We start from the raw sequence: 24,826 nt of genomic DNA on the forward strand, positions 1-24,826 counted from the left end.
GCCTAAGTGGTGGGTGGATTTGGTTTGATTATATTGCTCTCTCTAGTTTTATGTATGTTTGAAGATGTCTAAAAGGGAAGTTTAAAAAAAATCCTATTGGCCAGTTGCAAGCCTGGGGCACATTATTTGAATGTTTTTTAGTTTTTCAACTATAGATTGGAAATGGAATCTATTAGTAGGGTGTAGTGGTATTAAAAATATAGACATAAATTGCCTGGTGATACTTATAGTAGATGTTCAGTAAACATTAATTCTTAGGAATAGCATCATGAATTATGCAAATTGTTAATCCTCATAGCCATTCTCTGAAGTAGGCAGTTTTATCCCAGTTTTCATATGAGAAAACTGAGAATTGGAGCAGCTAAGTATTATGCTTTGAAGTATACAAGAAGCAAATGATGGAGCTAAAATTTGAGTCCAATTTCTGACCTCAAAGTCTAGGACACTTGAAGCCTCCTTGAAAAAGGAAGGCTACTATTGACAAAGCTTTGTTTCTGTTACATTATATTTTCTCAGATTTAATCTTCATCATAACTGCAAGGCATATTGAATATCTGTAACCTTTTAAAAAGAAGCACATAGATTTTTCACATTTTTGTATATGAGTAGTTAACTCTAAAAAATGTGTATTTTATTTTAAAATATATTTGAATGTGTAAGTTGAGTTTAAGTATTGGCAATACCAGTGTTTCTGTGGGAAAAAAGATGCCTCTTAATTTTCCAGGTGAGTTTGTATATGAGATAAAACCTGTGTTTGAAAGTTAAAAATTTTATATTTTTGGTACTATACCTTTAGATGGTTTATTGGAAAGATACTATATTTGATAATGTACATTGTGTTTTTGTTATTGAATTTATTAAAATCATAATTTGTAATGTCGATATGAAATGAATCCAGAGCAAATCAGGGCAAGAAGATGTAAACTAGGAAGGGCCTTCCTCTGTGTGTGTGTGTGTGTGTGTGTTTGTGTGTGTGTGTGACCCTCAGAGAGAGAGAGAAAGAGAGGTCCTTGAGTCATAAAGATTTCTTGTTTATTTTTTTTTAGAGACATAGTCTTGCTCTGTCATCCAGGCTGGAGTACAGTGATCCAGTCATAGCTCACTGCAGCCTTGAACTCCTGGGCTCAAATGATCCTCCCACCTCAGCCTCCTGAGTAGCTGAGACTACAGGCATGTACCACCATGCCCAGAAAACTTGTGTATCTTTTGCAGAGATGGGGTTTCGCCATGTTGCCCAGGCTGGTTTCAAACTTCTGGGCTTAAGCGATCCACCCACCTCAGCTTCCCAGAGTGCTGGGATTTCAGGCATGAGCCACCACACCTGGCCTCAGCTAATTTTTAAAAACAATTTTTAAAGGGCTGGTGCCTTGCTGTGTTGCCAGGCTGTTTTTGAACTCCTGGCCTTGAGTGATCCTCCCTTCTCAGCCCCGCAAAGTGCTGGGATTACAGGGATGACCCACCACGCCTGGCCCAACTCTAAATTGTTCACTGTAAGATAGAAATGGCCGGGCGCAGTGGCTCACACCTGTAATCCCAAGCAGTTTGAGAGGCCAAGTCGGGCACATCACAAGGTCAGGAGTTCGAGACCAGCCTGGCCAATATGGTGAAATCCCGTCCCTACTAAAATAACAACAACAAAAAAACCCACAAAAATTAGCCAGGCGTGGTGGTGGGCGCCTGTAGTCCCAGCTACTTGGGAGGCTGAGGCAGGAGAACTGCTTAAACCTGGGAGGCAGAGGTTGCAGTAAGCCAAGATTGCGCCACCACACTGCAGCCTGGCAACAGCACGAGACTCTGTCTCAAAATAAATAAATAAATAAAATAATATAAGTTAGAAATTATTCCTGTGAGGTTAAGAGACCTAGTGTAAAGATTTCTTTTTATTCAACAAAATTTATTGACATTGAACAGTTTATTATCTGTTATGTGCTTTTTAAGAAGATTTACACGTTAGGTTTGTTACCAAGCACCTAAAGGGTAATGTTTCACATAACACCTACAAGATGCTTGGTAATGTCCATTCATGCCTGATGAATTTCCTAGCACATGGTAGGTCTTCAGTTAATGTTTAATGATAATAGGGAAATGGCCTATAAAAGCCTTAAAACTTTGGAGTAAATTTCCACCCTACTTTATAAGGAATTATGAAATGTTTCCAAACTTCTGCATTTATGAAACGCTTAAAGCATGTCTCCAAAGCACCATTTCTAAAATGAAAGTTGATCAATACTTGGGGAATAAATGAGGGAAATGAAAATATTATATATCCTTTTTATTTTTATTATTTATTTATTTATTTTTGAGGCAGGGTCTCACTCTCTTGCCCAGGCTGGAGTTCAGTGGTGCCGTCTCGGCTCCCTGCAACCTCTGCCTCCCGAGTTCAAGCAATTCTCATGCCTCAGCCTCCCGAGTAGCTGGGATTACATACGTGCACCACCATGCCCGGCTAATTTTTGTTATTTTTAGTAGAGACCGAATTTTGCCATGTTGGCCAGGCTGGTCTTGAACTCCTGGCCTCATGTGATCTGCCCTCCCTGGCCTCCCAAAGTGCTAGGATTATAGGTGTGAGCCACTGCACCCAGCCTGTATATCCTTTAAAAAATTGTTTTATATGGGAAATATATGGTGTTATTTTTCTATAATAAATTCCTGAAACACAATTTCAATAATTTTTGGTTTGGGGTCTAATTGGGGAGTACTTTTTAATGGCGTAGTCTCATAAACTGAAAAATTGATTTGCATGCTGTCTTTCATAGACTATTTTTTGTTTAATTAAAAATCTCTTGTGAGAAGTAGAAATTTGGATTGGAAAGACTGGGTGTTTGCTTCTTTCTGTCTTGTGTTTATTAAAGGTTTCTTTAGGTTGTTTTGCCATTTTCCCTCCATTCTCCTCATTATATTTAGTTCTCTGTTCAATCCTAGTGTACACACAAAGTAGTTGGAGAATTACCAACCCATACTCTTCTGAAAAATAAATTTAGTAACCAGAGTACAGTAGTGCATACGGTTCTTTTTGTCTTTATTTTTACCAAATAGTTTTCTGAAGTTACTTCGGTTAGTTTTTTCTTCTCTATCTCCTACAGTTTAGTTCTATTCTTAATTTTTAATAGAGTTGGGTTTGCAGTTTGAGGTTCTCCCACATTCTGGTTGATTTGAACTATTTATTTTAAGGGATATGTGAAACATTACCGTTGTTCTAAGAGTCAGAATTCTACTCAGAGACCAGTCATTTGCCAGGGCATACTCAGAGAATTGTCATTTCCCCTTCATCTCTTTTATCCTATTCCCATCCCCCTCTTCTTTGTACCCCGTTTCCACCTACTCTGTGGAGATAACTAATCTCACTGACTTCTGGTTTCTCTCTCCTCCTCTTATTTTTGTACAAATGGGTGGATACATATAGTTATGGATCACTTAATGAGAAATGCATTGTTGGGCAATTTCATCTAAACATAGAAATGGTACAGTAAAAATACTGTACAAAAGATACGGTATGAAAGATAAGAATGGTACACCTGTATTGGGCATTTACTATGAATGGAACTTGCGGAACCAGAAGTTGCTCTGGATGAGTCAGTGAGTGAATGTGAAGGCCTAGGACATTATCGTACACTACCATAGACTTTATAAACATCACACATGTAGGCGACACTGACTTTATTTTAAAATTTTTTCTTTCTTTTTTAAAAACTTTTTTGGGTTTTTATTTTTATTTTTTTATGAGACGGGATCTTTCCTTGTCACCCAAGCTGGAGTGCAGTGTCATGACCATGGCTTATTGCAGCATCAACCTCCCAGGCTTAAGCGATTCTCCTACCTCAGCCTCCCGAGTAGCTGGGACTACAGGTGCGTGTCCCAACTTCTGGCTAATTCTTTAATTTTTTGTAGAAACGAGGTCTCCATATGTTACCCAGGCTGGTCTTGAAGTCCTGGGCTCAAGCAATCCTCCCACTTTGGCTTCTCAAAGTGCTGCAATTACAGGCATGAATGAGCCTCCATGCCCTGCCAGAAGTTCTTTCTTCAATACTAAATTAACCTTAGCTTACTGTAACTTTTTTACTTTATAAACTTTTTAATGTTTTAAAACTTTTTGACTCTTCTGTAATAACACTTAGGTTAAAACACAAACACATTGTACAGCTGTGCAAAAATATTTTCTTTTTACCCTTATTTAACTTTTTTTTATAAGTAGGAGTATACCTAAAATAATGGTAAAAAGTATAGTATAGCAAATACATAAACCAGTAACAGTCATTTATTATTATCAAGTCTTATGTATATATGTAATTGTATGTTGTATACTTTTCTATCACTAGCAGTGCTGTAGGTTTATACCAGAATCACACAAATGTGAAATGTGTCATGCTACATTTATGATGTCACTATGTGATAGGAATTTTTCAGCTCCATGATAATTTTAAGGGGTCATTACTGCATATGTAGCTCATCATTGACTGAAACATCATTATGTGGTATGTGACTGTATAGATATATATCACCTCATATTTTCTTCCTTACATGAAGGGTAGTACACTCTAGGTATTCTTTTATGCTTTGATTTAATAATATATTTTATTGGCTGGGCACGGTGGCTCACGCCTATAATCCCAGCACTTTGAGAGGCCAAGGCTGGCAGATTGCTTGAGCCCAGCAGTTTGAGACCAGCCGGGGCAACATGGCAAAACCCCATCTCTTAAAAAAAAGTACAAAAATTAGCTGGGCGTGGTGGTGCATGCCTGTGTTCCCAGCTACTTTAGAGGCTGAGATGGGAGGTTTGCTTGAGCCCAGGAGGCAGAGGCTGCCATGAGCTGAGATTGCACCACTGCACTTTAGCCTGGGTGACAGAGTGAGACGCAGTCTCAAACAAAACAAAACAAAACATATATTTATTATGTTATTATAACATAGCCTTATTATGTACAGTCGGCCCTGTGTATCCATTGAGTTCTGTGTCTGTGGATCTAACCAACCACGCATGGAAAATTTTTGGAAAAAAAGGATGGTTGCATCTGTACTGGACATGTATAGACTTTTCTTTCTCGTCATTACTGCTTAAACAATACAGTTTAAAAACTGTTTACCATAGCATTTAGATTATATCAGGTATTGTAAGTAATCTAGAGATGATTTCAAGTATATGAGAGGATGTGCATAGGTTATATACAAATACTACACCATTTTACGTGAGAGACTTGAGCATCCGTGGAGTTTGGTATCCACGGGGGGTCCTGGAGCCAGTCCCCTGCAGATACCGAGGGATGGCTGTATGTTAATAATATGTTCAGGTTATCTACTAAGTGCATCCAGGAATCCTTCCTTATTAATTCATAGAATACTTTTTTGTTTTTTTACAGCTGCATAGTACTCCATTACATGGATGTGCCATAGTTTATTCAACCACTGTCCTGTATCTGGACATTAGGCTGTTTCCAGTGTTTGTTGTAATTATAAAATAGGCTTCAGTGTATATACTTTGGTTGTTGAGGTGTACCCTCAGGGTAAATTCCCAAAGATGGGATCACTGGACTGATTAAAGGTAAGTGCATTTGTTGTATTGTTAGGTATTGCTAAATTTCCTTCCAGAAAAGTTGTGTTTGTCATCGGTAGTCTCACCTGCACAGCTGTTTTGAGTTTTCTCACAGTCTCGCCAGCACATGTGTTGTCATTCTTGTTAATTGTTCCCAATCGGATGGGTGAGCATGGTGTCACAACTGGTTTTAATTTACATTTCTCTAATTATGAGTGAGATTGAACATCTTTTCACATGTTTAAGGGTCATTTTATGTCTTTGTGACATGTTTTACTTTAAAAGTTTATTTTGGATGCACACTTTTTTTTTTTTGTTATCATTGTTAGGTTATTCACCTTCAACCTGTCAGAACAGTAGCACTCTAAAAACGCCAGACTTTATTATGACTCTCCTCTTTCAGATCTTCCATGGTGGCTTATTCTAATTCGGCAGAAAGCATTGGTGGGCAAACTCCCAGGAGACCATGAGGTCTGTAAAGTTACCAAAATTGCTGTGCTCTCACTTTCTGAAATGGAACCTCAGGATCTTGAGCTAGAGGTAGGTGAAATAAAGGGAAATTATATGGAAACCTGATATAAATGTAATAGCAAATATGAGGATTTGGTTCAGTAGACCAGAAACTTACATTTTTAGAGCTGGGTAATGTTTTTAAAATAATTTAATCCTAAGATTTTCCAACTTAGTAGTGGAACTCTTGTCTCAAAATCCATGAAGTCTAGTGTAGAAGACACATAAAGGCAGGGCTGCTGTGGTTGCAGTAGTGTTGGGGGAATCCCTGGGGCTCTGTCCACTTGATCTCTCCTGGGAAGCCACCTTCTGTTTCCAGGGTGCCCTAGGGCTCTGCACAGTACAGTTTGAAAACTTCTTAGGGAAAAGGAGTGAGTTAAGAAAAGGAGAGCTCTTATTATATCCTCTTTTGTCTGCATTTCTTGAAAATTTTCTAAGCATATATTACTCTATTAAAATTTACAAAGAAAGTTTTTTAAAAGGAAGACAGTCACTCATCTAATGTAATCTCTTTATTTTCCAGAGAAGAGCTCAAGTCCACAAGTAGAGTGATTTAAGGACGGAATAATGAGATTGTCTAGGGCTAGTGTTTTTTACCACAAGGTGCTGCCTCCTAGTAGAAGTAACCCATGAAAGCATTTATGTCCTGTTTGCTCTTAGTATGGGAATTAGATGCCTAGTAATTGTCATCACTCCGATTGTTTTGTTCACTATGTGATGTGCCAGGTGGGCCCTGTGTATTACATAGATGATAATATTTAGTCCCCAAGACCACCCTATGAGGTAGACATTACTACAAATAAAGGAGGCTAGGTGGGTGGCTCCTGTCTTTGACAGGCTGAGGCTGGAGGATTGCTTGAGCTGAGGGGTTCGAGACCAGCCTGGGCAACATAGCCAGACCTTGTCTTGTGGAAAAAAAAAATTAATGAGTGAATGGATTTTAGAAAATAAAAACAAATAAAGGAGGCCTGGCAAGGGTTAAGTCACACAGCTGGCAGAGGTGGGGCCTGGATCTAGACTCAGGCTGCCTCGTCCTATATAATTCTGCTGAGCTGCCGCCCTGTTACCTGAACATCAGGTAACAGCAAAGCACACACTGCCCCACAACTCAACACATGTTTTTCCATGTAGAGTTCTTGGGGAGGAACTTTGGGGACAGGGTTAAATTGCCTTAAGAATAAGTAAAAATAAAACTATTTTTATGCTTCAAATGTCACTGGAAGTTTGACAATTGAATTTTAAGAAACAAAATGAATTTAAGTGGACTCTGATATTAACTATTTGTTACAGGAATCGAAAAAAGTTTGGAGTTCTTAATTCTCCTTTTATTGGTACTTATGCTAGAACACTATTCACTATTGCTGATTGAGAGACAAAAAACCTAGGTGGCAATTAGGCCTATTAAAAGCAAATGTTTGCAGTTTTTGTCTGCATTTTTTTTGGGTGAAGAGCAGCCAGACTAGCAAAAATTGTGTTAGTTTCCTAAGCCAGTAAATTTGCTGGCAGTGTCTTTTGGATGGTTTTGCTGACACACTGAAAGATCAGGATGGCTTGTTATCACAGACCTTTCCCTTGAGGGTGGGCACCCCTTTGGCCTGGCATTCAGGTTTGAGCACTAAGACTGGGGTCTCTGGCAGTTTGATTTAGAGATGGAAACCAGCCCGCCCAGCACTTTGTCCATCTGCCAGTCATGATTTGCATATTTGGCACTCCCAGTTGTGGGGAAATTAAATGTCACACATCATCCAGAAAAGGTTGGGACCTTTGTTAGGCCTTTCAGGGAGGTGTTCTGATGTCCTTCATGGCCACCAATCTGTAACATTTTTGAGACTAGTAGCCGACTATTCAATAAAAAGGGAAAAAACCAAGATGGCTTTAGGAACTAACATTTACGTGGAGTCTTTAAGGGCAAAAGTGTGAATATTATCAAAGCTTTAAGAACTTCTTTATTCTTCATACTTTCCCTTTTTTCTCTCTCGATAGTCTAAGGGAAAGAGATTATATTCAAATAAAAAGGAAGTGAGATTTCCTCCATTGACATAATTATTTTTACAGCTGTTGGGCTGTACAGTATAAACTACCGCACTTCTCAGGGGCAGCAAGATCGTGGTTCACGTTAAGAGTTGAATATATGTAACGACTCTTGCTAATTGGGAGTAAAAGTAACTACAGAGAAAGTATTTCCAGGTCCTATCTCAGTGAATAGTTTGGTACACCTTTCTCTCAAGAGATTAAAATTTTAGAAATTTACACTTTTGCCATTTTTTCTTTCCTTTTAATCCTGTTTTATGGTAAAGGAACTTTGCAACAGTGAATAACAGGAAGGGCAAAGAACCACATGTTGAAAATCACAACTTTATTATCTTTTAACATGTTAATTTAAATCTTGGTATCTATTTCAATTTCCATATAACTCAATTTAAAAGAGTTTTTAGAAGCTTAATCCTTTTTAAATTGTTTTTTGGTTATACAGTAAATTGTAAAAGAGAAGAAAAAAAATTCCTCCACTTGGAAATAATTGTTATCAATATTCTACTGAGTTTTGGTGGGTTTTCCATTTGTGCCTAGGCTCTTTGGAGGACCAGTGTTACTTTCACATGTTTCAGAATAGTTTCTCTGTTTTGCACTTTTACATATTTCCCTCTAGTCTTATTATTTTTTTAAGAACATAGGAAGACTTTGTTAAACAAAACTACTTATTTCTCCTTAGTATGACTTTCTGATTTGGATGTCTGTGTATCAGTTTGAATAATCTGCATTTATTCCAGCAGCATCCTTTAATGTGGTCACTGTTCCCAGATTTGCTAAAGCCTAAGTCTGTGTTCTGTAATTGGAGCAGAAGCAATCTTATTTCAGAGACGGGTATTAATAGAATTTCTAGTTTTCTGCCTCTGTTGTCTTTTTATCGCAAATATATGCCTTGTTTGCCAATTAAAAAAAATTCACATACCATAATTCAAATACCTTACAGTTCACCCGTTTAAAGTATGTAAGTCAATGGTTTTTAGTGTATTCAGAGTCATGTGGTTATCACCACAATCAATTTTAGAACCTTTCATCATCCCCCGAAAAAAACCCTGTCTTCGTTAGCAGCCACTCCTCACTTCCTCCCAAACTCCAGCTCCCCAGCACCATGCAACCACTAATCTCCTTTCTGTCTCTGTAAATATTTGTCTATTCTGGACATCTCATAGAAACGGAATAATACACCACGTGGCCTTTTGTGATGGACTTCTTTCACCTAGCATAGCTTTTAAGGTTCATGCCAGTTGTAGTGTGTAGCAGTACTTTATTCTTTTTTATTGCCAGATAATCCCTTGTATGGGTATGTCATGTTTTATTTATTTGTTCATCAGTTGGTGGATATTTGAGTTGTTTCCACCTTTTAGCTATTATGAATAATGCTATTATAAGCCATTTTGCATACAAGTTCTTGTTGGTATATTTGTTTTAATCTCTCTTGGGTGTGTACCTAGCAATGGAATTGCTGGGTCATATGGTAACTCTAACCTTTTGTGGAACTGCCAGACTGTTTTTTTTTTTTTTTGAGACGGAGCCTCGCTCTGTCGCCCAGGCTGGAGTGCAGTGGCACGATCTCGGCTCACTGCAACCTCCGCCTCCCGGGTTCAAACGATTCTTCTGCTTCAGTCTCCCGAGTAGCTGGGACTACAGGTGCGTGCCACCACACCCGACTCATTTTTTGTATTTTTAGCAGAGATGGGGTTTCACTGTGTTAGCCTGGTTAGATGGTCTTGATCTCCTGACCTTGTGATCCACCCGAGAGAGAGAGAGAAAGAGAGAGAGAGAGAGACTGACTTTGCCTGTAATATCAGCACTTTGGCGGGGGGCCGAGGTGGGAGGATTGCTTAAGGCCAGGAGTTCGAGACCAGCCTGGGCCACATAGCAAGACCCTGTCTCTATGAAAAATTTAAAAATTAGCTGGGCGTATTTGTGTGTACCTGTAGTCACAGGTACTCAGGAGGCTGAGGCAGGAGGATTGCTTGAGTCCTGGAGTTTGAGGCTGTAGTGAGCTGTGATTGCACCACAGCACTCTAGCCTAGATGGTGGAGTGAGACCCTGTCTCTAAAAAAGAAAAATTAAAAATCTGTATAAGGGTATGAAGAATCTGTAATGGTTTAAACAATGAGGACATAGTTGTTGCTTCTTTAGAAAAAAATACCCTTTAAAGTTATATAGGCTTATGTTCCATGTCTGCATATTTTATTTGCGTATCTCATTGCCTTAATAGATAACCGCATCATTTTCCGTATTTAGTTTCCATCAGACATCTGTTTAAAATTTAACTTCAGATGGATGTAGATACCAGCTTTTCACATAAAAATTATTTATGTCACTTTTCTTAAATGGCAGCAGCAACATCAACCCTTAGTCTCGGTCACAAGATGTAAGTTGCAAGCATAATTTAAAAACTAGGGAAGTGCTGTGGAGCTTGTGGCTGTGGTGTTTTCTTTTTGAGATCGCGTGTTTCAGAGTTGTGATAAGGACCTAACCACATACCACACAGAACTGGCTGGGCCTCTGGAAAAGGGAAGGTGATCCTGTTGCCAGTGCTATGCATTGTAATCCCTGGGGCTCTGTGTAAACAAAATACCTTAGGACTGGGAAGGAATCCTAAGAAGTAATTTTCTCTATCCCTGTTTTTTGTCAGGACTGAATTTAACCTTTTCAGAAAGGTAGTGCTCTATACTTTATTTTCTAAAGATAACTGTGTAGCAGATTCTAATATACTCACTGGAAATGTTTGCATTTATAGTAATCTCATTTATTTATTTGTTTGAGACAGGGTCTTGCTCTGTCACACAGGCTGGAATGCAGTGGCGCAATCATCCTGCCTTCAGCCCCCAAGTGGCTGGGATTACAGGCATGTGCCACCACCCCCTGCTAATTTTTTTTTTTTTCTATTTTTTGAAGAGATGGGGTCTCACTATATTACCCATGCTGGTCTTGAATACCTGGGCTTAAGCAATCCGCCTACCTTTACCTCCCAAAGTGCTGGGATTATAGGTGTGAGCCCCTGCACTTGGCCAGTAATTTTAGATTTTTATTTAGAAAAAATCACTTTTAAGAGACAGAGAAAACCTTCCAGTGAAGGTGTTTCCATGAGTTCAAACTTTGTTATACAGATCCACAATCCTTATCTGAACTTCTTGGGGCCATATTTGTTTTAGAATTCAAGTTTTTTGGGGTTTTCAAAAGGTTATTCCCTGTATTTTCTACCCTCTAAAGTGGTTCTGGAGCATTACCCCACAATAAAACACATTAATGTTTCTTAAACAATGGTATGAATATTCATACTAAGGGAGGTAAGTGATGATTATCAGTATCTTCATATCAGTTCAGGGCATGCTTTGCCATTAAATGAGTTTTTAACTTAAAAGATACACTTTCAGGTTTTAGAGTTTTTTGGATTTTGGAATTGTACATAAGGAAGTTAAGGGATGATGGGCTTATATTAACTCTGTTTCAAGCCCAGGATGAGGGTAGATAAAAGAAATGAAAATAGAAAAGACTAGGTGTGGTGGCTCAAGCCTGTAATCCCAACACTTTGAGGGGCCGAGGCAAGCAGATAACTTGAGGTCAGGAGTTCAAGACCAGCCTGGCCAACATGGTGAAACCCTGTCTCTACTAAAAATACAAAACTTAGCCAGGCATGATGGCATGTGCCTCAGCTACTCGGGAGGCGGAGGTGGAAGAACCGCTTGGATCTGGGAGGCGGAGGTTGCAGCAAGCTGAGATCGCGCCATTGCACTCTAGCTTGGGTGACAGAGTGAGACTCTGTCTCAAAGAAGGAAAGAAGGAAGGAAGGAAAGGATAGAAGGAAGGAAAGGGAAGGGGGAGGGGGAGGGGAGGAGGAAGGGAGGAAGGCAGGCAGGCAGGAAGGAAGGAAATGCCAAGCTTAGAGAATAAGCATTTTTTAAAGTAGATCAGACTGAAGCCAGAGGCCTTTCTGGGTCTGCATCTAGAAGCAGACAGTAGCAGGTGGGAATTTGGCCCCTACACAGTAAAGAGGACTAACAGGGCTTCATGGGAGATGGGATCCTGGGGCCATGCTTAGCACTTGAGGCCTGGTGCTCAGGTGGAACTCCCTAGATCGTGAGGGGAGCTGTTAGAGTGTCTGCACTGAGTTGGATAATCCTGCATAGAACATCTCCTGTGTGCCATGCCAGTAGCATTTCCATGAAGAAATACTGGTCTGGGCAAGATAGGGATCTGAATCAACACCATAGCAATGGGCATGAAGTGGTTGGGGTTGATAGGAGAGACTTAGAGAAGGAGAATGATGGAAGATGATTCCAAGGTTTCTTGCTTAAATGATCCAGTGGGTGGTGCAGTCATTACCTGAAATAGGGCATACCAGAGAAGGAACAATATTTGGGGAGCAGGTGTTGTGCAGTTCTAGAGATGCTGAGTCTGAGGGTCTAGTGTGTCTCAGTGTGGGGGAGACGTCACATGCATCAGTCTTGAGATTAGGGCAAAAGAGTGGAGTTAGCAAACGTAGTAGTAGTTAAAACGAGGAAAGAGGGTGACATTTTCTAGATGGAGCATGAAGACTGAGAAGAGAGTTAAGGGTAGAACACTGGGAATACCATCAGTTTTAGAGAAGAAAGATACACCCACAAAGGAGACTGAGAAGGAACAGCCAGAGATGGGGAAGGACCCCGAGAGATTGTTGTCATGGGGACCAGAGGAAGAGACAGCAGGGAGTGTTCTCTCATTCCGAGAGAGTTAGGAGGCCTAAGCAGTGTCATCGGAGCCTTTACTCCTTGACCTGCCCCAATCAGACTATAGTCCTTACAGTTCCAGTGGCTGGGACACTGTATCGTGCTGGCTCTCGGAGTGGATTCCATGTTTGAGGAATGGATTTAAAAGAAGATTCTCACTTGTGTAAACATGTCACAAGGTGCTAGGAAGGGGGCTATTAGAGGTTGGGACAAAGGAAAGGGGTGAATGATGAGCCCAGGTCCTAATCCCAGAAACTAACCTTGAGGAGAACAATGGACTCGGTCTTTCTGAGTGAGGAAAACCTGGGTGCAGACTAGGTGTGCTGTTGCACATTTACTTGAAATAGCGGACCTTTGATAGATTCCTGGGGGGAAATTTTTGCTGGCTTGAGTGCTCTTAAAGAATGATTTTGTTGGCCGGGTGCGGTGGCTCACGCCTATAATCCCAGCACTTTGGGAGGCCGAGGCGGGCAGATCATGTGAGGTTGGGAGTTCGAGACCAGCCTGACCAACATGGAGAAACCGCATCTCTACTAAAAATACAATATTAGTCAGGCATGGTGGTGCATGCCTGTAATCCCAGCTACTCAGGAGGCTGAGGCAGGAGAATTGTTTGAACCCAGGAGACGGAGGTTGTGGTGAGCCGAAACTGCGCCATTACACTCCAGCCTGGGCAACAAGAGCGAAACTCTGTCTCAAAAAAAAATAAGAATGGCTATGTCTGTGTATCCCGTTTTGAATACTAAAATTGTAACAATCTGTAGCTCGGTTTTGAGCAAGTAAGCATGTTTTCAGGTTTTTAAAAGAGTTATTCATATGACTAATCACTGATATTTTATATAAAAATTGCTAGGCAGCAGTTGCCAAGTGCCATGAGCAAAGTAGTAGCAGGAGACCAAAGGGAAAGCATCTTTTTAAAACTGCTGCTCTGCTGCCCCAGTGATGCTGTATCAAGGAGGGTGGGGTGTGTGCGATGTGTTCATGGGAGAAGGGGAGTGATGGTCGTGAAAGCTCCAATGGCAGCTACTGCTAAGGCACTGGAGGTAGGAGTCAACAAGACAAAGATCCTGCCTCAACCTCTGGTTTTGGATGTGTTGAGTTTGAGATGTCTGGTAGACATCCCAGTGGAAATGTTGGGATATGTGAGGCTGGAGTTTTGGGAGAGAGCTGGGCTCGAAATAAACATTTGGGAAGGTGGGGTTGGCATAAGGACAGTATTGGAATCCATGAGTCTGGATGAAATCACTGAGGGAGTGAATGCAGATGAGAAGGGGATGAGGGACCAAACGTTGGGGCACCTAGACATCAAGCAGGAGGCTGGAAAGGAACTGCTCAAAGCGGCAGAGGAGGAGTGACCAGTAGGAGCCAGGTGAAGCCGTGTGTTGTAGGATGAGGGAGGGACTCAGACGCTACTGAGAATTAAGAACCAAGAGCATTGGATTTAGCAAAGTGGAGGTCATTGATCATGCTGGAGACAGCAGCTTGGGAGAGTGGTAGGGGTGAAAGCCAAATGGGGGGTGGGGTGGGGGGGCGGGGGTTGGGGGGTGAGTTGGGGAGAGAATGGGAGGAGTGGAGCTGGAGGTACTGAGGAGTGCAGAGTGAGTAAGAGGACAGCAGTGGCTGAGGAAGAGGAGTCGCGCGGGCGTGTGCAGAGGAGAGGAGCGGAGGAGGATGGGCCTGTGTGCTGATGGAAACGATCACAGAAAGAGGGATGCCATGTCCATACGCTTGGTTCTGTCTTCTCTCCTTCCCTGTCACCTGGAATTCTTGCTAGTTTTGCTTATTTGAAGGAAAATAAAGTGAGCTGTTCTGGTAGTAGGAGTATAAAGCTTTTCTCCCTCATCTTTAGTTCCCTTGTCTTTAATGGTAGGGCAGGAGCAGCTTAAAGCTGTAATCATGGTGTGAAACCTGTGTGGACAGTTTTTGATAGCCATGATTTTGAAAAGGCTTGAAATCATCTGGAGATTCCATTGCACATGAAAATTTGGTCCAGTTATTAGTTTCTACTTCCAAATTTGATAAAACAGGGATTCTCTCTCTCTCAATCAAAGCTTAAACTCGCTTTTCTTCTCACTTTATCTTAATAGTTATTTTGTAACACACTGATGATAATAAGCATTTAGTAACTATTAGTTCTTATTAAGAGTCTCCTACTTAGTGTAGCAATGAAACTAGTTTGTTGAAAAAATGGAATTGGTCTGCATATTGTTAACAGAATTTGTGTGTACATTTCAGAATATTTGCTTTGTTTGCTGAGCTACATGAAATTTTATGTAAATCCCTCAACTTTAATCAGGTAGCCTTCTTTAGAACCTTCTGTGCCTTCTCTTCTCTTAACATAGCCGTATTCACGCTCCCACGCCCTTCCTTACCCTTGTCAGCTGTGCGGCACTTCTCCTGCAGCCCCTAATTACTGCTTCTTCAAGTTTAACTAATCTCCGGACCCAAAGCGTATGTTATTAAGCTGATTTCATTAGTGCATGTGAGCGTAGGAGGAGAGGGAGTGGTTGAAATGTCCAGCTTTTAGGGCTCCCACTAGAGCAGGCTCTTAAGCCATCTTCTCAACCAAAACACTCAATTAGCATCAGTATTTAGCACGGATATCTGTAAAGTCATAACCCTGAAGCATAGCAAATGTGCATTTTGCAATTTTTAAATTCTTAGATACGAATTTCCAAAGCATTAATAACCTCAGCCGGAACATTTCACTCTTCAGTTATGTTAGAAGAGAACCGATTATGAGCCTAACCTGAATTTTCCACCTCTAAATCCTAAGTATATCCTGCCCTGTATTCTTTGTGTTTTATCCTCTGCTACAGCTTTCTCATCATGGGACTCATAGTTGTGTTTGCCATCAATTGTCTACTTGATAATTTTTCTAACTCTTGAAGTTTACTGTTAATCAGAATGCCTGAGCAGTAGCATTCACTTTTGCACTCGAACGTTTAACAAATAGGTATTAGTAATAACAAATCATCTTTCTCTTCCTATTTAGCTCTGTAAGAAGCATCATTTTGGTATTAACAAACCAGAGAAAATCATACCATCTCCTGATGACTCAAAGTTTCTACTGAAGACCTTTACGCATATTAAATCCAATGTGTCTGCTCCTAATAAAAAGAAAGTAAGAGTTTAATTGATATGGGCTTTGAATTCATCTTTGATTAGTTTTAAATAGAGAGATAATTCTCCACTCAGAAAATTTATTTTTAAACCATTTGTTGTATTGAAGCACCATCTCCTTATGCCCTTGGGATTATTTTCACTTCTGTTTTAGGAGTTTATGTGTTATCCCCAGACTACTTTACATTTAATTTCTGTAGTAATAGTAGATTAATTTCTTATAGGTTAAGGAAAGTAAAGAGAAGGAGAAGTTGGAGAGGAGATTACTTGAAGAGTTGCTGAAGATGTTCATGGACTCAGAATCCTTTTATTATAGCTTGACCTATGACCTGACCAATTCCGTGCAGAGGCAGAGCACTGGGGAGAGGGACGGTCGGCCCCTCTGGCAGAAGGTACCACTCACAGCTCGTAGAGCAGGGTTTGCCCTTGGGAAGAAATGATGGCCTGTTTTGGCTTTTGTAGGAAAACTGAAATAATGTGTTTCTGAACTATTGTTCCTGCACCTTTTCTAGGTTGATGACCGATTTTTTTGGAATAAATACATGATACAAGATCTTACTGAGATTGGTGTGAGTAGTTGTTTCTAAAATTTTCTAACCGTACTGAAATTGGTCTGTTTGTTTCTAAAACGTCTGGTTATAATTGTTAAGCAAATGTTGTTTAATTATATTAAGATACATTTTTAAAGATCACTACGTTTTCCCCTATAGAATGGGAATCATTTAACCAGGAAAACCAAGGCATTATTTTAAGGCAGTTTACAATTCCACTGCCTCGTCACAGGCCTGTCTTTTTAGCACATTCCCATAGGATAATGGTAAGTTAAGGCTGTGGAACTCATGTTCATAGAGTTCCTGCAAAAGAGGTATTTTCTTTCTACCCATTGGGAATGTTTGAGCCCAGTTTTCCTGAAATGGTACCAGTTTTTTTTTTTTTTTTTTTACCTTCGCCGGACTTCTGTTTTCTATCTGGGAATTGGAATAGCCAAATCTCTGAGGCCATTGCTGTACTACCAGTATTTGATAGGGGGAAGATACAGAATATGATGAGATTATTGCATGAAGTTCCTTTGGTTTGATGATTATTTTTTTCCTTTTCTTGGTCATGTATGTTGGAAAATTGACTGTCTAAAGACAATTCATTCAATCAACAAATATTTATGGAAGGCCTGTTATGTGCCATTTGTCTTTTAGACATTAAACAAAGCAGGCAAATAGGTGAATAAAGTCATATGTTATCTTTTAACCTTTCAGAAATTTCACACCTTTTGCTTTTGGTTTCTCCCCCTTAGTGGTGGTTAGTATCAATGATTTTCACATAATCTAGTGGCGTCTTCGCTAGATATCCATCAATTGCCTCTATGGAGAATGAGGCCTGAGATTATTCTTACCTCTGTTTGCAATGCTGATCAAACTGTGACCACCAAAACCCAGTGGTAGAGGAGAAAAGCAGGAGCATCTGTAATGAGCATTTGTCCTGTGTGCTGACAATATCGAGCTCTAACATGTTTTGCCGAGTTTTTGTCAGAATGCTTTTACATTACCATTTAAAACTGACGACTTGAAGTCGTCATATTCAAAGGTGACATTTGGCAGCATAAATTTCTCTATGTCTGTCAAGAGTTTTGCATTTATTGCTAGAACAGAAATACAAATAATGGGAATGGTGATAAGAATGCAGGTAGATCCTTTACCTCACTATTTTCAACTTTAGCCACCTTCCTAAGATCCTATCTGCAGGCTGCATAAAACAAAACAAAACAAAACAAAACAAAACAAAACAAAACAAAACAAAACAAAACTGAGATAGGACCTGGAGTGTTTGGTGATGGAAGAAGAGGTGGATTTGAAGTGGATGCTGAGATTAAGGCTGGGTACACTTACAGAGATAAGAGAGAAAGTAGGACAAAGAAGAACTCTCTGGAGCATTTTTATCCTTTACTGTCTCTGCAGACAATAAGTTGAGAAATCTGTCTTCTTAGTCTGAAAGAGACAGAAGAAGAAATCTTTATTTTATTTATTTGTTTTTTTTTTGACACAGTATCTCTCTGTCACTCAGGCTGGAGTGCAGTGGCACGATCTCAGCCCACTGCAACTCCACCTCCCGGGTTCAAGTGATTCTCCTGTCTCAGCCTCCCAAGTAGCTGGGATTACAGCTTGCGCCACCAGGCCCAGATAATTTTTTGTATTTTTAGTAGAGACGGGGTTTCACCATGTTGGCCAGGCTGGTCTCAGACTCCTGGCCTCAAGTGAATAGCCCGCCTCAGCCTCCTAAAGTGCTGGGATTACAGGCGTTGATCCACTGCAACTGACCAGAAGAAGAAATCTTTAATCAGTACTCTCCTAATTATGTTGGATGACATTTTAAAATAAGACATTTATGAAATGGGTTTTTTCTTTTTGGTTTCATTTATTACTTAGATTTTAGCTTCAGGAATTGAGACTTTTTTTTTCTAAGCCAGAAAATAAAGCTGACCTATGTGTTTCATAATAAAGTGATCAGAGTTGGTTGTATTTTATTAAAGCCTTAATACAATTGGGAGTTGAGAATCATAATCATAAACATTTGTTAAATACTTCCCATATGGCAGGCACTGTGCTAAACACTACGTGTATTATCCATTTAATTTTCACAATTTCATGAAGTAGTTGTTACTATTTCACAGAGAAGGACAGCGATGGCGAGGGTGACTCCCCTCAGTGAGTTAATAAATGGTGAGCTTTGATTTGTACCCAGGCAGCCTGGCTCTTAGGCTGTGTTCACCATAAAGAAAAGGAAAGACCTCCTCTGTCCCTTCCTTACGTGGTGTTCTTCAATAAGCAGAAAATATGGTTGAATAATGGAAGGTTTCTGCTTCTAATAAACTGAGAAATATGTGTTGACTACTGTTTGGGTTTAAGAAAGTAGCAGTGCTGTACAGAATAGAAACGATATTATGTTCATTTTGTTTTCAGACTCCAGATGTGGACTTTTGGATTATCCCCATGATCCAAGGTTTTGTGCAGATTGGAGAACTTGTGGTTAATTATACTGAATCATCTGATGATGAGAAAAGCAGCCCAGAGACCCCCCCTCAGGAGTCCACCTGTGTAGATGATATTCACCCACGATTTCTAGTGGCTCTCATTTCACGCCGAAGTAGGCACAGAGCAGGTGAGTGGAGGGCTGTAATAGCATGCAAATCAAATCCAGGTGAGAATGGAAAAGCTGCAGATGTGTTGAAATGCTAATGACAATAATGGATTTGGAAACACAGTTGGCTTCAAAGTGCTTGGGGACTCTAAATACCGTGATATAATTGGGGACAAATTTTTGAAGAGGGGTGAATAAGAGAGAGTTAGCAAAATGAGAAGGAAAAGGAGGTACATATATAGAGAGAAGAGAAAAAGTCACTTGAGATGTGCTTCAGAATACTGGCACTCCACTGACAGCCTGTATCACCGTGATAAATCCTTCCTATGTGCTAGTGCCTTTGGGAAAACCTTTCTCTTTCAGTTCAGAGGAACTGAGCTTCAACTTGTTAAAAACAATGATGCATACAGTTACGATTTTGGGTAAGTTGATACTGTTCTGCTTGGCAGTTGCACACTGAATCCCCAAGGCTATCCTGGAAGACATATATTTTATTAGGAAGCATAATCTAGCCAGACTAAATAAATTTTTTAAAATGTTGCTGTTTTCTGTTTTAATTTTCTTTCAGGAATGCGCTATAAACGAAGAGGAGTGGATAAAAATGGAAATGTTGCCAATTATGTGGAGACTGAGCAGTTGATTCATGTTCATAATCATACCCTGTCATTTGTTCAAACACGAGGCTCTGTGCCTGTCTTTTGGAGCCAGGTTGGGTATCGATATAACCCAAGACCGCGGCTGGACAGAAGTAAGCAGGTCAATTATTGGGTTTGCAAATGGTGATTTCAGAGAGAATAGTTTTTAAGAAATTAGTTACCTGTTAGGTTTGGATTTGCTTTGCCAGATACTTATTTCAAAACGATAACTTGTATTTGAAAAATGTAATAGAAAGTAATGTAATAATCATAGGAGTAAAAATAGTTGACTAAGTCATTTATTTAACAATAAAAAATTTCTCTAACAGTAGAGCAAAACAGCTTACCTCAGAGATTTTAAATTGCTATTGCTTTGAAGAGTACTTTATTGAATGTTTAACTTTGGAAAGGAGCGAATCTAGCCAATATTTGTAGAAGCAGGAAATATCTTAAGATGGAATCTACCAAAAATCAATAAGATGCCTTTACTCAAATATTTTTCTGTGAAAGTTTTTTTTTGTTTTGTTTTGTTTTTTTAATCAAGTATTTTGTTTCTTCTAGTATTTTAACTTTGGTCTTGGAATAGCTAAGTCATTTAAATCTAATTAGATTACTGAATGAGCTTGATTTTAAAAAAATTGTTAAAGTAAATTTCTCTCTCAACTTAGTTGGTATTCTTTGTGAGAATTCAGCAAAGCTTTGGTTTTTAAAATATTGTTTTAGAGGGGTTTTTATTCTCTTATAAACTACGTGAAAGCTTTTCTGAGAAGTAGGCTGGATGTATAAATAATCTCATAATGTCATAGTTTGCACTTTCAGATATATTTTAGTGTAGTGTAACTGGAAAAAAAATCAGATCTTTGACTTAGCATTTCATTTTTAAATGATGGTTTTAGACAATCTTAGTTCATTTGGGCTGTCAATAAATTATTTAAAAGTAAGAATAAAGATGGAGTAGACACTAATATGTCTTAAACATGGGAAGGAAAAAAAGATTTTGTATCACTTCTTTGTAGGTGAAAAGGAAACTGTTGCCTATTTCTGTGCCCATTTCGAAGAACAACTGAACATTTACAAAAAACAGGTGGGCTTTGATTTACAGTAGTAAAATGTTCCTTCATCTTTAGAAATAACTTTTTCTTTAAATTTCATAAAAATAACATTGTACTATTCAAAATTAAAGCATTTGTCGTGAAGTTTAACACATTTAAGCTAAGAGTTTTCTTAATATTCTTTAAGAATAATCATTGAGTCAGCTACTTTTTTTTTTTTTTTAAGAGACACTGTCTTGCTATATTGCCCAGGCTGGACTCAAACTGCTGGGCTCAAGCAATCTTCTCTCCTCAACCTCCCGAGTAGCTGGAACTACAGGCATGTGTCACTGTGCCCGGCAGGGTCAGCTACTTTAGACTGTGTTTGGATAGCGTGAAGAGGTTAGATTGCTATCAATTAATTATAACAATCTAAGAAGCATCTAGACCAAGGAGTGAAAGTCATGTCTCAGTACCACCTACAGTTCAACCTCCTGGAGATAACTTGTTATGTATTTTTCAGTATCTTTTTTTCTCTGCTCACCTTCATATTCACTCACATATAAGAATGTAAGTCTATAAACCAAAATCAACTGAAAACTGGTAGGTGAGATACAAGTTCAATGATTTTGATACAAGATGAATATATAATAGTAATTCTATTATCCATTAGCAGTGACCAGTGTGAATGAGTAATGCCATGGAATGTGTAATGAATAGGTAAATGCATTTTTTTTTCAGCAACAACAATGAAGTAGGAAGAAACAGCCTAAAATAACATACAAAAAGATAGCATGTATATGGAGGAAAAAAAAGAAAAAAACTACTGAAGAACACAACAGAAAACCTGACTTAAGTGGAGAGAAAATACCATGTTCCTGGAAGGGAAGTCTCAATATTAAATAGATTTCAGTTCTTCCTAAATTAATATATAAATTTTGGGCAATCACAAAGTCTCAGCAGGGAAATAGCAAACCCTCAGATTGAAAAAAAATATGAGGTTTGATGATAAGAGTTAAAAGGGGCGAGTATTTAGGTTTTGAAATAACTCTCACACATTGGTTGAAGGAGCATAAGTTGGTACAGCCATTTCGAAGGTATTATCAATTAAACATACTGCTTAGCCCAGTAATTTTAATTTTTGATATCTATCCTATACACCCTATACAAAAATCAGTTGAGATGGATTATGAACCTAAATGTGAAAGGTTAAGCAATAAAACTTTTAGAAGAAAAAATAGACAGCTTTTTGACCTGGTGACTTAAATAGGACTTTAAAAAGCACTAACTATTGTCTTCCCATGTTTTCAATGTATTACTATCTATCACATATTTTATTAGTTGTTTAATGAGAGGTAATGCCCATCTAGGAAATAGTTTTTATTTTTAAAAAACACTCTAATGAAAAAAATGATAAATTAGACTTTAAATTTGTTTTTATTAAAACTTTACTAAATTATAAATATTAAAATACTGTTGTAAATATTATTAAAATTATATAGGACTTTAGAAAACACCATAGTGAAAAAAACTTGATACATTTGGCTTTATTAAAATAAAAAACTTCTATTTGTTAAGACACAAGAGAATAGAAAGGCAGTTCACAAAGTGGTAGAAGATATTTAAGATTTTTCAGTGTATGTATGACAAAGGTCTCATATCTAGAGTATATTTAAAAATGCCTGCTGGGCGTGGTGGCTCACGCCTGTAATCCCAGCACTTTGGGAGGCCAAGGTGGGTGGATCACGAGGTCAGGAGTTTGAGACCACCCTGGTCAGCATGGTGAAACCCTGTCTCTACTGAAAAAAAAAAAAAAAAAAAAAAAAATTAACCAGGCATGGTGGCTTGTGCCTGTAATCCCAGCTTCTCGGGAGGCTGAGGCAGGAGAATTGCTTGAACCCAGGAGGCAGAGGTTGCAGTAAGCCAAGGTTGCGCCACTGCACTCCTGGACGACAGAGTGAGATTCCATCTCAAAAAAAAAAAAAAAAAAAAAAAACTAAAAATTTATTCAAAAGGATGTACAACCCAAAAGAGAGCTGGACAAAAGAGGATATCCAGAAAGTCAGTAGATGTATGCAAAAGGGCTCCACTTCATTAACTGTCAGGGAAATGCAAATTAAAGCCACTACTCAACACACCAGAATGGCTAACATAAAAAAGTTGAGAAGCTTAGATGACATGGAGAAATCCTTTCTCTACTAAAAATACAAAAATTAGCTGGGCACGGTGGGATGCACCTGTAGTCCCAGCTACTCAGGAAGCTGAAGTGGGAGAATCACTTGAGCCCAGGAGGCGGAGGTTGCAGTGAGCCAAGATCATACCACTGTGCTCCAGCCCAGGTGACAGAGCAACACTCTGTCTCAAAAAAAAAAAAAAAAAAAAAAAAAAAGTGGAGGGATACCAAGTTTTGACAAGGACATGGAGCAACTAGAACTGTAATAGAAAAAATTTTTAAATCTGTCTGAGAGAAACATATTCAGTCAAGGAGGCATGTACAAGAACACTCATTGCAGCATAGAAACAACCTAATTGTTCATCAGGAGGACAATAGGTGGAAAAATCAGGCATGGCACATCTAAAGTATTGAATATAAATGATGGAAAAGAATGAGGTAGATCCACGTGTACTAATGGGAAGATCTTAAAATCACCTTGTGGAGTAAGAAGAGAAAACTTTAACAGCATATGGTATGTTAGCCATTTAAAAAATCCCACAAAACAAAATTAGGTCATTTACATACAGTTGGTTCTCTTCCATTTATTCTATCCACACACATATGACATGCATATTTGTACAGAAATGCATTTATGTGGGCTGAATGGGGATACACCCAACTGATAACAGGAGTTACCTCCAGGGAGGGCCATAGGATTGGGTTGTGGTCAGGAAGGATTTGACCTTATTTTACATTTGAATTTGTTTCAGTGTGAATAAATTCATGTATTAGCAATATGTGTAATTATAAGTAGATATAAAGAATAGAGCCTGTCTGTACAAAAAAATTTAAAAATTAGCCAGGCCTGGTGGCACATGGCTGTAGTCCCAGCTACACAAAAGGCTGAAGTGGGAGAATCACTTGAGCCTAGCAGGTGAAGGCTGCAGTGAGCCATGATTGCACCACTGCACTCCAGCCTGGGTGATGGAGTGAGACTCTGTCTCCAAAATAAGTAAATAAATAAAATTTTAAAATAAAAATACAATAATGAATAAACCACATTTTAAGTGTAACACGCAATTATAAAACAAAACAATACTAAGGTGTGCAAGCAGAGGAAATAACCACTTCCCACACTCATCCTGCTCCCTGTTGACATTCACATCAATTTTCTAGGTGTGTGTATTGAGCAGATACTTCCTGATTTCGAACAGTACCCCAACAGTGTTCATTTATCCACCTTTTCCTGGGTAATTACTTTCCAGGGCGTTGGGCCCACAGTCGGTCTGACTCAGCCATGGTGGTCCCATTGCTGTCACCAGTGATTGGTTCAGGCACGGACCTGTGTATGTTCATTGGAGATTTAGCCAATGAGATACGTGATGTGAGGGAAGTCTCCTGGGAGGCTTCTGGGAACAGGTTTTCTGCTCTAATAAGAGATACAGGAACCAATAGTCCCTCTGTGGTTGCTGTTTCTGGGTTTGATGTGGAACTGCTACAGCTCTCTCAAGACTGTGAAGCAACCAGCCTTAGGATCAGCCGATATGCTGGCAGAATAAAAAAGATGGGAAGAATGGCAGAGTAAAGGGATGGAAAGAACCTGTGTCCTTAATGGTATTGGGAATCACTATTAAGCCATGTTGGAACCGTCCTACCTCCAGACTTGTTCTGAGGTATGAGTCAGTTGACTCAAATTTGTCATCCGCAGCAAAAAAAAGCCACCTTGACACATGCATATACACAATAAAAAACTCAAGTCAAAACAAAACTATGCCGTATATACTATTGTGCAGCTGTTTTCGTTTAAGATCTCATGGCTGCTGTTTAATCATTTCTCTATTGGTGGACCTTTAGGATATACTAGTTATTTTGCTATTATAAAGACTCTCCAGAAAATATCTTTCTTTTTTAAAAACTCCATGGACTAGGAACAGAAAGCATTTTACATATTTTGGGATACTTGTATGTTT

At 39.1% G+C, this 24,826-nt stretch overlaps 1 protein-coding gene across 2 annotated transcripts in view; it reads left to right on the forward strand.

Annotated features, from left to right (window-relative positions):
- The window catches only part of INPP5F (inositol polyphosphate-5-phosphatase F), a 101,730-nt gene that overhangs the window by 50,137 nt on the left and 26,767 nt on the right, over nucleotides 1–24,826 (forward strand). The window contains exons 1-8 of one of the 2 annotated variants that reach the window (XM_031015135.3): nucleotides 5,519–5,536; nucleotides 5,931–6,067; nucleotides 15,776–15,904; nucleotides 16,128–16,295; nucleotides 16,416–16,472; nucleotides 18,858–19,056; nucleotides 19,604–19,783; nucleotides 20,687–20,754. In XM_031015135.3, coding sequence (XP_030870995.3) covers nucleotides 6,041–6,067; nucleotides 15,776–15,904; nucleotides 16,128–16,295; nucleotides 16,416–16,472; nucleotides 18,858–19,056; nucleotides 19,604–19,783; nucleotides 20,687–20,754 — 828 coding nt within the window. In that variant the 5' untranslated portion in view covers nucleotides 5,519–5,536; nucleotides 5,931–6,040. Of the gene's footprint in view, nucleotides 1–5,518; nucleotides 5,537–5,930; nucleotides 6,068–15,775; nucleotides 15,905–16,127; nucleotides 16,296–16,415; nucleotides 16,473–18,857; nucleotides 19,057–19,603; nucleotides 19,784–20,686; nucleotides 20,755–24,826 lie in introns of those variants that run through there. The other variant, XM_031015133.3, reaches the window with a different exon arrangement.

The sequence above is a fragment of the Gorilla gorilla genome, chromosome 8, assembly GCF_029281585.2.
Source record: "Gorilla gorilla gorilla isolate KB3781 chromosome 8, NHGRI_mGorGor1-v2.1_pri, whole genome shotgun sequence".
Lineage (NCBI taxonomy): Eukaryota > Metazoa > Chordata > Mammalia > Primates > Hominidae > Gorilla > Gorilla gorilla.